Below are 12,417 nucleotides of genomic sequence, written 5' to 3'. Positions count from 1 at the left end.
CACTTGTAAGTATATTTTTATCTTATATTCCGGAAAGGGTTGCCGAATCATAAACAAACCCTGGGCTTCTCTCTCCCCAACCGACTCTCACGCCGAAGAAAATCTGATCTCAATTCAAAACTGATCCGTGTAGATGGTATCATAGAATCATAGAATTGGAAGAGACCACAAGGGCCATCGAGTCCAACCCCCTGCCAAGCAGGAAACACCATCAGAGCACTCCTGACATATGGTTGTCAAGCCTCTGCTTAAAGACCTCCAAAGAAGGAGACTCCACCACACTCCTTGGCAGCAAATTCCACTGTCGATATATGCTGAAGTATGTTGTTGCAACCCTTTCCCACCAAAGCCAATTAAAGATGCAATTAAACGGAGAACCTCTGCTTCGTAATGGTGACGTAGGAGGGTTTTTGGCAGGGGAAGTGCTGTTGCACTCACGCCTCCCTGCCTCCCGCATGCGATGCTGGAGCAAGACCAGGTACCAAGGCGAACTGCGAGTGAAGCCCATTGCCCCTGTCCCTGGGGGGAATTTGCAAGGATGATTTACCCTCTGTCATCTTTGCTTGCCAATGATTCCCCGCTGTCATGGGGGCTGCGTCCATTAAGGCAGGCGTGACCGGAAGCCATATTTAGCTGAATCGTTACACATTTTACGATCTTAATTTACTTTGTGTGGATTTTGAGCATATTGAAAACCAACTTGGGGCAGAGAGATGATTGTTACCCCACACATCCATGCTGTGCTGTGGCTGCAAATTTCCCAGTATAAAATGCTCTTGCGTCATGCATTGACAAATTCTGATTCATACTTATTGGGCTGAAATTACCTGAATTCAGGAGGCTACACAACAGACCTATTGAATTATATTTCACCTCTGGGCCTGTGCTTTCATCTTGGAGAAGTTTATGTATGTTCTGAACAAGCTTGGCCTCTTTAAATGTGTCTTTGATGATTTCTGCAAAGGAGACAAATGTTTAAGTTAATAATTGAAATTATTTTCCCCCTCAAACAATTTCTACAAATAAAGATCCCTAGCTGCCTGTAGACATGATTCCCTCACCCCCCCAAAAAAAACCCTAATATACAAATAGGCTAGTCTTGAATTTCCTGTATTTGTTAAAACAGACTGCTCCTTTTCAAAGTTTTCACATCAGATACATCCATAGGTGTTTATGACTAATGCTTGTTGGAGCTTTGTTCTTCGAGCCCTGGGAAATCAAGAATCACTTGAGCTCCACAGGGACCAGCCCCCTGTTCTATAGGATTCATTTCTGTGTTTCTCTGTCGTCATATAAATTTCCTCTTCCTCCCATTACACCTTGACAATGAAGCTAAGCATGTCCTGTAAACAGCTCAGGCCACAGTAAGTAGCTCACCTCACTAACTTGAATCTTGCGCAGCCTTTCTCTGCTCTTTGGCCTTGCTTGCCAGATCAGCTTCCTAGTATCCTCTGCTTGCTCGGATTTCCACCCAGAAATTCTGGGCGGCATCAGCTCCTCCGAGAAGTGTCAAAAGGAAGTGGATAAAGTATCCAACAGCTTTATCTATTAAAGCCTGGGTAAGTGAACCAGGCTCTTTTGAATGGCCCATTTTTTTTGAATGAATGCCCACTTAAAGAACAACATCTAGGAAATAAATGCTTGAATACCTAAATTGACCGCAGAAGCTATTGCCAAGGCAATCAGGGCTTCATTCTGCATTATGGCATGTTCACTGGTTGCCATAGAAACCAGGTGCTTCATTGCCTGGGCCTCTTGAATGGCTTTGACAACTTCCTGCTTACAAAACAAGAAGAGATTGCTGAAGTCTGTGGTGATCCAGGATTTTATTTTGGGGGAGGGGGGGTAATTAGGAACAGAAGTGGTTATGGATAACACTTGAATAATAGACTCCATGGCAGCTCGCAAATTGATGAGAATTTTGTCTTTGTACATGAAAGAAGCTCAGTTGCCCCTCCCCACCAAATGTTTGGAGATGAAAGTCTCTTCTGAAGTAGCTATATTCAACTGAACATCATGTAAGTTCATTTGCCGCAACTGGAGAGCACTGTTCTGATTTCTTCTTAATAATTGCTGTGATTCTTGTGTACAATATATAAATCTATTTCATTGCCTGAGAACAGCGGGCATGAAAATAGCATTGGCCAGTGGTTCCCAATTAGCTAATTACTGAGGACCGCCATTTTTCAAAAGCCAAGCTATGTACCCCCTACTTTTGAAAATTTTGATAACTCTATGGTAGTTAACTCTGCAAAGCAATTTTTTGAATTTGTCCTCTTATAAAATGGGGGGGGGGGGGAAGAGTGTCAAAAGCAGTTAGTCCAGATGAGTTTCTGGGGGCACTGCCAGTTGTTGAGAATATGTTGTGCGAACATGCTCCCAGAACCTGTTTCATCAAAAGCAGCATAGAAGCTGTGCTGCAACTCTCACTTTCAAAGAGGAATACAAAACACAAATTGTTGAGACTTGAAAATGGATCAAACCCAACGCCTTTCGTACCTGAGAACAACTGTGACGCAAAAGTGATGCAAGCAGTCGGTTTGCTTCTCCGCAGACTCCAGCGTGGTCGTTTGAATCGCACCATTGCACCAGTCTGTTGAGCAACACCGGATCCTGGCCCAGTTCCTCTGCTGCCTCAGCTGAAAGACAAAGATTGGAGCAATATTGTGCGAAGTCTACAGTGAAGCAGCCAGCAATTCTCCCCTCTGTCCCTTTTACTTTAATTGTCAACTGCAGGTGGAGTACGCCTGGCTGAATAAAGCCTTTCTTTGTTTCTGAGTTATACATATTTACCACTTGGTGCCAGCATCATCAAATGTGATGGTTTTGAGTTTGTGGGTGGGCCGTCACAGTTCAAGCACAACAGGCAGAACTTGCATATAATCTCAAATAAAACATTTTTTAATGGGGGGAAATGTGCATTCAGGAAAGGAAGATGTGGCAGGATTTTTTGTTAGGACCCTAACAAGCCAATCATAGTTATACAACAGAGGTTAATTTGATCACTTGAATTGTCTCTTGTCTTTCTCAAGGTATTGTGTTGGAGAGGTGCTGGAGTTTGACAAAGATCCATCTCTGGACTGTGATATTCACAAATGAAAATAAATTGTTTGACATTGCAGTCATTAAGGGATAAACGTACACACGTGACCCAAACCCTGAAGACTCAGCTGAATGCAGGAACAATAATACTCTATTGGATAAAGTATTCTGTGTGAGACAAAATGCAACTTCTGTCTGTGGAATTGTATCTGACAGCCCATTCACATCCCCCTAACCTAATAAATCTGCATGCGTAAATTGGCACTAGTTTTAGGAAATATACGGTAACAATTGTCTCAAAAGAAATTTCATGTGCACATGTAATGGGTGGCTCAGTTGTGGAGAGGTGCGAATATGAGAACTGCTGTTGGTAAACAACCCCTTTTCTGTGTTGGTGCTGCTGAAAAACGATTAACACCGAGGGTTCAGATATCTATAATTAAAAATGGGAACCTGCCGTTCTAAATTCTGCAGGCATCAACACACCCGGTGATTGTCACGGTAATGAATTTACACTAGATAATGCAATCAACTAATTTAGCAGGGACTGGTTAGAAGACACATGTTCACGGTAGTGTATTGTGCTGAGTTAATTAAGGTCAATGTTGGCTCATGGGTAAATAGAACAGTCGGCAATTAAGGTGGGAGGCTTCTGAGCTCTCTGCCATGGAAGGGTACATCTTAGCAGGAAGTTGGGGTTTTCTTGTATTTGCTAGGTACAGTAACATATGAACTTGAGGGTCTGTGTGCCAAAATTCTCTCATCCCAGGAGCCAGCAAGTGTTAAAAGCTAATCAAGCCGCCTAATTCTAATAGCCAAGATAACTTCCTGGTGAGGTGATGGGGGATTAAGGGGCTCAGTGAAGACAGCAAATGGGTGGGGGCCCTCCCTCAACAGAAAGCTAGAGAGCAAAGTTTGGCAGTGATGTGACCTGGAAGAAAAGCAGCAAGCCGGAGAGTCAGAGCAATGTTTGAGTTCAGTTTGAATCCAAAGAAGAAACAAGACCCTTTTGGGGTGTTAATGCTGGGAACCCCTCCTTCATAGGCTCAGGTTGTGTTGCAGTGGGACAGTACAGTCAGCAGAGCACGAGACTCTTAATCTCTCTTTTTTAAAAAATGATATTTATTACTTTTTCAGCATTTTCAACACAACACTGCAAATAAATAAGAAAAGAGAAAAAACAATACAAATACAATACAAAAACGCTACATGGACTAACAAAACAAAGCAAAAACAAACAAAAACAATTTAAAAACACCTCAAACATTTTCAATATCTTATCTTTCATTCACTTATTTCCAGCGACCTCCTCACACCACCCTTTTTGTGTTCCACTTCTATTAATTGTTTCAGCAATTCCTTTCCATCTTACTCTGTTTTCTATCCTATAATTATCTTAACACATTCTTGCCTTATTTTTCCTTTAATTTTCTATTAATCTATTTATACTTAATTCCTTATGACATTTCTACTAAAGCCATATAACTTCATTCCAACATTTTCCTAACATTCCTTAATTTTACAATATTTCTATAAATAGTCTTTAAACTTTTTCCAATCTTCTTCCACCGACTCTTCTCCCTGGTCTCGGGTCTTGCCAGTCATTTCCGCCAATTCCATATAGTCCATCAACTTCGTCTGCCATTGTCCAACACTTCAGTGCTTTCAAGAAGCAGCCATTCTTTCAACCAGCAAAAAGCAGATGATTCACAATGAAATTTAAAGGTCTGGCAGGGCAGGTCCACCTCCTTCTTTGGCATCCATCAATATCTTAAGTTTTACTCGAGGCTTCCTGCCCTGCCAAACAACTCTAGAAACATCCCTCTGCCACCTCCTGAAACAATCCATCCCATCCGAAGCTTGCAATGTTTGAAACAAAAGCAACATCCCCAGCAACACAGCAGCCCTCATCCCCACCACAGTAACTCGGCCCAACAGTAACAACTTCTGATTTGTCCATATTTCCAAATCCCCCTTCTCTTCAATCCAACATCCTTCACAGTTATCCTTTAACAGATTCACATTTTTGGCGGTCATACTAACCCCCAAATACCTCTCTTTCTCAACCAATGTTAGTCCTGTCGCCTCCTGAAACTCTGTCAAGCTTTCCTTTTCCAGTTCAGATAGGGCTCTGATCTTCAAATTCATCTGTTCTTTAAGTTCAATCATAACGAATGTCAGCTTATGTTCATCAGGTTGTCTTTGTATGGATGGGACTCTCCTCTCCAGTTGTATTGCTTTAGATTCAGCAGCAACGGTTTTTTCCCTGACTTCATCTGCAGTTTGCCGTATCAGAGTAGATTTCTGTGTCAGTTTCTGGGTGGTTTCTGAATTGGTATTCACCTTTTGTCCCAAGTTATTTAAACTTTCTACGATTAAGTCAATTTCAATATTTGCAGCATCCATTTTCACATTTATCACGTCTGTTTTCTTGTGAAGTTGTTCCAGCGAATCATTTATTTTCAATAATGCAGCCACTAAGGCCTCTTCTGTCGACATCCTGTCTGTTTTTTCCTTTCCATTTGCCATAACACTTAAGAGATTCAAGGTCAATTCCAAAGTCTCACACTTTTTTATCTTGCAGCTGGAAATTCCCCTAGCCCAGCTCCTGCAAAGTAACCAATTTCAAAAGCTTCCATTAGGGGAAAACAGTTTCTATTTGTATCGGCCAGTATGTCCCCTTTTAAACACAGTTTCAATAATCCAAAGTTAGTTTCAATTTTCAGTTACTTTCCTCCTTTTTTTGAAAACAACCGGAGACAGTAGAAACAATGTATTCTCTTGTTTAGCTACCTGTCAATGAACGTTCTAAATGCTGTCAATGGACGTTCCAAAAAACATCAATCCTGCTAGCAGCCCATTTCCAGGGTCAGAGCGGCGGTATTTTAACTCTCTTAACTCTCTCCTACAGGCACATTCAGTCCACCACTCCCCCCCTCTTCTCCTGTCTCCCAAAAGGGGGGGGGGTTTAGTTCTTTACCGATGGAAATTTAGTCTTTTACAAAAGGCTTTCCAAGACTTTAGCTTGCAGCCTCCTTGCTTCAGTTTATCTACAAAAGGGGGAGGCGGACTTCCTGTATTGAACCTCCCCGTTTCGATGCCAGATTAAACGTTTAAAAATCCAATTCTTCCCAATTCAGCTCTACTCACGGGTAATTACTTTAGAGTCAAATTGTCCACAGGAAAAAGTCAGTGCTCTCCGACAACAGCTATGTGGCTTCGCTCCATGGAAGAAGCAGACAATTTGAAGCACCGCGCCACTCACCCCACATCGCTCCGGATCCCCGAAACCGGGTTTCCCCGCGAGTAGGGGAGGCGCAAAAGGTGCCCGCCGAATCCCACGTTCACAGGCTTCTCCCGCCTGTGATTTTTACGGGTCTCCGCCTTCGCCGTGGTGGTACAGACCCAAATTCCCACGGGGCAAATCCTCCCGATCAGAGGAATTCCGCCATTGCTGGAGGCACCAACCCGGAAGTCCGAGACTCTTAATCTCAGAGTTGTGCGTTCAAGCCCCATGTTGGGCAAAAGATTTCTGCATTGGTTTGTCTATCCTTTCCGTTTCCAGAATAGCACTTTCCTTTCAGGAATCCCATTGGTTCTGCCTGGCCTGAGCACACCAATACTTCTGGGTGAGGGTGAACCTCTGCCTGGACAAGAGCCAAATACTGCCACTGTTGGTTGTTCTAGATGTCTTCAAAGCACTTCCATAACCCAGCATTCTTGCTTGTCCTTGGCCACAGTTTTGATGGAGGTTGAAGGCAGCTCTTCATGGGAGTTAAGCAACAGCTGTGAGTGGGCTATTTGTGGGATCCGGGGAGAACATAGGCTCTTGGGTTCTCCTGTGTGAGGTGTAGGAGGGCATCTGGTTAAGGGAAATGGCCTGCTCATAATGGAACACACACACACAATGTAGTGGCGGAATCTGCATTACGACCGAGCTGATAAAGCTCATCTTCCGGAATTGCCCTCTGACGTGATTAACAACCTGAGCCTTTGATGAGGCTCCAGGCACATTCCCATTCAGCAGAGAATCAAAGCACACAGGGAAGTGATGAGATTTATGGCTACATCACTATGAGTTTTATTACTAAGCTACGCAGACAGAAAACACATCCTCTCTCTGTGAAAGGCAGAGAGCAACTGAAACAAACAAAGGAACAGGAAACCAATAACGCCACGTCCGTCTCTCATCTCCCGTGAGACTTCCAACAGTATGGAATGTGTGGAATGCAAAACAGAGTCTTGTGACTCCAAAGCACTGCACAGTGGCAAACAGAAACTAACATGTAGATGTGATCCTTTATGGAGCCACCCCCTTGCAGCCTACTTCCAAACACTTGTCCTTAGAATGTAGCCCTCAAACTGCACTCTCCTTTCCATTGAATTGGTTGTGTATCATACAACTTAGTACCTTGACAGATGTCACATCCATTGACTATTTTTAAATCTGCATTCAAAAAGGCCCTTCTGTCATTGGTCTGATGCTCTGAACTCGATCTAACCACACCAATAAGAACACTTTCCTGATTATCGCATAACAATGGTTCCCATGTTTGCTATGCAGTCCTAAAGAGGGACTAGCTTGAAAGCCCTTGATATTCTCCTACCTTGACCGTCCATCAACATTCGTAGTGTTCCAAGAAGCTTAAACTGAACAGGAGGCATCTCCGACCTCAAAAGCATCTGGATACGTTGGCCAACCCCTTCATCCAACATCTGAACTTTGTTAGCCACTGGGAAATAGGTCAAAATGATCAGAATTACAATTGGTGATCTGGATCTCAATATCTGAATGACAAGTTGCCGCTAAGCTACTAAAGGCCACAGAATGTATAGTCAGTGCATGACAAAAATTAAGGTGTACAGCAGCTCTTTGAACAAAATGTTTTGGATTGCCTGCTAAAGCATCCTATTTATATCTAGATTACATTAACACCAATATCTCAAAATATTTGTATCAACAAGGTAGTATGGACTTCATTTAGAAAACATGTGACTTCAAAAACAGAAAACATTCTAAACAGTTGTTCAGCAACCCATTGTGTTTCATTTGATCCTCACACTGACTTTTTATTAGCCCAAATTAAAGGGGAATAGGAATTCAGTATTCTAATACCAAATGAACAAATCCAGCATGAATCCAGCATGAATCCAGCATTTTGGAGGAGCTGCAGTGACAGCTCTGCTATTATGGACAAGTCCAGAGACCTCCCTAATCAAGAGGGGGCAAGGACAGAAAAATACAATTAATTATAATTAAACTGATTAATTCTCTGAATAAAGCTCCAAATGACAGACCTGTGGCATGCGCCACAAATTACAGCTTCAAGTGGGCCCAATTCAGATCAAGACCATGAAACAGAAGGAGGGGAGGTTGACTGTGTTTCCAATGTCATTTTCCTGATGAAAACCCTCCACCCAGCAGCTATTTGTCTCTTTTGGAAAATCAGATATATCTGCTGATACATATTTCCATTTTAGGAGGAAACTTGTTTTTGGTTTTGGATAGATTAAGTGACTTTGAATTAAAAACAACCCCCCACAACAAATGCTCTCCGTGCAACCTGAAGCAAAAAGCAAACAAACCCAATATTTTAAGCCTTTGCAGTCATTATTTTGGTTTGCATGTGTTTCCCAACACTTGTGCAAGAGTGTCAGGTGCATGTTGATATGTTTAGGGAAGGGTGCAAAAAGTCGCCAGCTGCCACTGCAGATATAGAGACAATGATGTCTGGTCAAAAGTTTAACTACTCTTAACGATACAGAACCTACAGGTGGTTTGACAACTTGTACCTAAAGACTATTGAGAAAGATAGATTGGGAAATATCCCAGTGGTCATAAACTTTACTTCAAGATCAAAATACACTGCACCTGGTAGGATATTTACATATCCCTCCATTTTTGAACATGTTTTTCTGCCCCCAACTCCCCACACCAGGCTCCTTGAGTGAAGCAATTCCGGGTAATCATTAAGAGCAAACCTCCCTGGGAAGAGAAGTATCCAAGCTACCAAGCAATTTCCGGACAGTCTGCGTGCTTTCTTCCTTCCTAGCCTAGGGCAAGTGCAGCGGGCAGGCATCCCTTGCTGGCAACTTTAGAGTGCTGGGAATCTGACGGCTAATTAACTTGTTTGTAATTTCCTTGGGCTCCGTTAGCAGAAAGTTCAGACTGTAGGCCCTCGAGTGTGGAATGATTTTCAAAGAGAGCTCCCTGGGCAGGACTCTGAGGGTTTAATCAATTAATGAGGCCCCTTGCGCCTGCCCATACATTTTTAAAAATACTGTTTCTAATTGATTTCATTTCATGTTCAACTTGACTTTTTCATCTGTGGCTGTGTTTTTGCGTATTTCTTTTTTAAAATAATAATAATAATGATATTTTAGCAAATCAACAGGGAATACAGTTTCAGTGAAAGACCCAGATGATGTGCGCTGTATTAACAGAGACTGCTTTGGTACTGGAATGGCTCAGATGCTCAATCTCTAGGGTTCAAGCCCCACATTAGGCAAAGGATTCCTACACTGCAAGGGGTTGGGCTTGATGACCCTTCCAACTCTACAATTCTATGATTTTAAGGAAGGATGGGGTTGAAACCAACTGGGTGGGAAAAGGGTTGCTTTTTCTTATATGTTTTTCTCATCAAAGCAAACCATGTCTGGTACGTTGGGGTTTTCTTCTCTGTCACTATTTTATGGGAGGGATTCAATTGTATACTAGCAAATTTGGGTTCGCACAACTAAAGTGGATAAAAGCTCTCTGCTGCAACAAACCATTTTTTAAATAAAAGGATGTTGCAGTAAGGAAACTGGTGGGGAAATGGACTAAAAGTTGTGGGGTAACGATTGATGGGAAGCTGTATAACCTCTGTACAAAAAATAAAATAAAAAATGGAATTAATGCTTAACAAACAATGGAGAGCATAGAAACTCTGTGCAAACTCCGGATGAATGCTCAATAAACAGGTTGTTTAGAAGTGGCCACCTCCAGACAGTGAGGAAAACCAAATGTAACTAAAGAAAAATGGATGGGCACTGTGCCAAATAAGTTTGTTACCCCAAAAAGCCTATTTTTAGACCAATATTTTCTTGAGCAAAATATCACACCCTCCAACATTTTAAAGGGGACATTTGTATGTATTCTAGCGATCACCACCTTTGCTCCTTTTGCTGCTATTGAACACTGTTGAGAGTTATTCTCTGCTTAGTTTGCCTTCACTACAGGAATCACATCCCGTTGAAAAGTAAAGGATTCTCAGGTTCTCATTGTATATATTACAGAATAGCTGCAATTAATGCACCCTATCTAAGCTAAAGAAACACAGGAAGCTGCCCGTTCATCCATCTAACCTGGTATTGTCTATTCTCAGTTGGCTGTGTTTCTTTAGGGTTCTAGGGAAGCATTTCCCCCACCACCACCTGATACCTGATTCTTTTATCTGGAGATGCCCATATTTTTATTGAATATGTGATAGACTATGGGACTACAGTCTTCCTCCTTTGCAAGTTATGAGTTCTCAATGGAAGAAAGTATTGTATTTGCATTTGTGTCCATTGATGTGCATTTACACGTACAGTATGTGTGCTGATATCAATATGCCAACCCACCCACCCCTGAGATTTATCAGCTACATGCCAGTGAGGTGGTGGTGGGTGGCTGAATCTGAAGCACTCCAGTGCACGTATGTTTACAGAGAAAACTCTTTTCAAGGCATCCTCAACATCTCTCACCAAAGATAACAGATAGACAGAGTTTTACAAGGATCAGAGTCCAGGAAATAGGGAGTCCCACTCTCACACATTCCACTTCTCTCTTCCACTTCTGCCCTACGGCATGACTTTAATTTTAATTTTGTAGTTGTTCAGTTAGATCATTTGTGGTGCGGCTTTTTGTGGTACCTGGTATAGCAAGGTTTCGGAGAGCACTCAGGGCAGCATGTTGAACAGAGACATCTCCACTTTCCACATGTTGCTCCAAAAGGTCCAGAAGTTGATGTACGATTCCCAGCTGCACCATCCGCACACAGTTGCTGTCTTGAAGAAGCAGAGGGGAAGAAAGCTGATAATATAAACTTCTGACTTTATTATTATTATTATTATTATTATTATTATTATTATTATTATTATTATTATATTTGTATACCACCCTATTCCCATGGATCTTAAGGCAGTTCACAACGTGAAATTACTACACCCCCCATATATAAACACAAAACGCATAATAAAAACAAAAACATCAAAATAAGATTTTAATGACAATACTTCATATAGGACAGCAGTAAAGCTGCAGATCAGTTCTGGTAACCCTTTCTCCTTTTTAAACCTTCCAGAGGTACCTGGAACTTTTGCCAAAAGCATGATTTGTGGCAAAATTTCAACAGCAAAGAGGAAGATATTATTATTGTGCGCGCTCTCTCTCTCTCTCTCTGTGTGTGTGTTAAACCTGAATTTTGACCAATAGATTTTTAATTCAGTAATGTTCATGCAAGAAGCTGGAGAGCTGATGTGGCTGCAGAAGCGGTAGCTTAAATGTCGTCAGCATATAATAATAAGAGAAGTTGCATGCCATCATTTGCAAGCACAAAACACCCAATGGATTTGTCTGTTGCGCTATGCTAAAAACGGAAGCTTCTGCTAGCAGAAGGTTGTGCGAGCAGGCTGCCACGAGTGGATATCGCCGAATGAATTATTGCTTTTATTGATCTTAAGAAAAGCATCCTGGGAACTTTTTGGGGCTGAGCAGCAGGATAAAATGCGTCCAATAAATAAAGTATAAAGGTATGTTTACCATTCCTGGCAAAGTTAGCAATGGCCAGAGCCCCCGTCAACTGTAACTGGGTGTGCTTGGATGCAAGCCATGTTCCAACACTCTGGTAGATAACACCATTCCCTTCTGCAAACAGCTGCTGCATGGATTCATCTGTAGTACAACAAGCAGAGAGTTACTGATTGGATTATTATAGCTTTGTTTACTGCTGTGAAGAGAAGCACCTCTCTATGGGCTTTTCTGTATAGCCTGGTAGCTGATGTCTCTTGTGAATAGTTACTGGAAGTCAGGTGATGTTAGGGTGGCGGCTAACACATCACCACAAACAAGGAAATGCATAATAATAAAAAGAGAACAAATATTTGCATATGTTGTTTTCTATGTATGGATTCAAATAATGATAAACATAATTTAAATAGAATTACAATGCTTCTCAACATAGCAGAGGTGGGAAAGTTGACACCTAAGAGCTGCAATGTGGCGGTTGCCCTAATTTTATGTGTGGTGGGGAGCCCAGGGGGAGAGAATGGGAGCTGAGAAATGAGGAGAAACAAAACAGATGGAAGGAGGAGAAGGAAAACCCTCTGCAAGTGATCCCTTCACTGTCCTTT

The 12,417-nt window shown here is 42.0% G+C and overlaps 1 protein-coding gene and 1 long non-coding RNA gene across 3 annotated transcripts in view; one reads left to right on the top strand and one right to left on the bottom strand.

Moving 5' to 3' along the window:
• LOC309532259 (rap1 GTPase-GDP dissociation stimulator 1-like) overlaps positions 1-12,417 on the bottom strand; it is a 36,299-nt gene that overhangs the window by 966 nt on the left and 22,916 nt on the right. For both annotated transcript variants that reach the window (XM_082222447.1, XM_082222448.1), the window contains 6 exons: positions 11,828-11,959; positions 10,939-11,073; positions 7,650-7,775; positions 2,500-2,639; positions 1,650-1,776; positions 828-956 (listed from right to left, as the gene is read on the bottom strand). In XM_082222447.1, the coding sequence (XP_082078573.1) occupies positions 828-956; positions 1,650-1,776; positions 2,500-2,639; positions 7,650-7,775; positions 10,939-11,073; positions 11,828-11,959 (789 nt within the window). The remainder of the gene's footprint in view (positions 1-827; positions 957-1,649; positions 1,777-2,499; positions 2,640-7,649; positions 7,776-10,938; positions 11,074-11,827; positions 11,960-12,417) is intronic.
• Positions 1,751-3,306, top strand: LOC309532304. Its single transcript, XR_014219721.1, has 2 exons — positions 1,751-2,018; positions 3,033-3,306. It is a non-coding gene; the product is annotated as an uncharacterized lncRNA (long non-coding RNA).

Source organism: Podarcis vaucheri (genome assembly GCF_965113315.1).
Source record: "Podarcis vaucheri genome assembly, chromosome: 5".
NCBI classification, from domain to species: domain Eukaryota; kingdom Metazoa; phylum Chordata; class Lepidosauria; order Squamata; family Lacertidae; genus Podarcis; species Podarcis vaucheri.
Note: the sequence above shows the minus strand (reverse complement) of the source record. Positions and strands in the feature narration are given on the sequence as shown.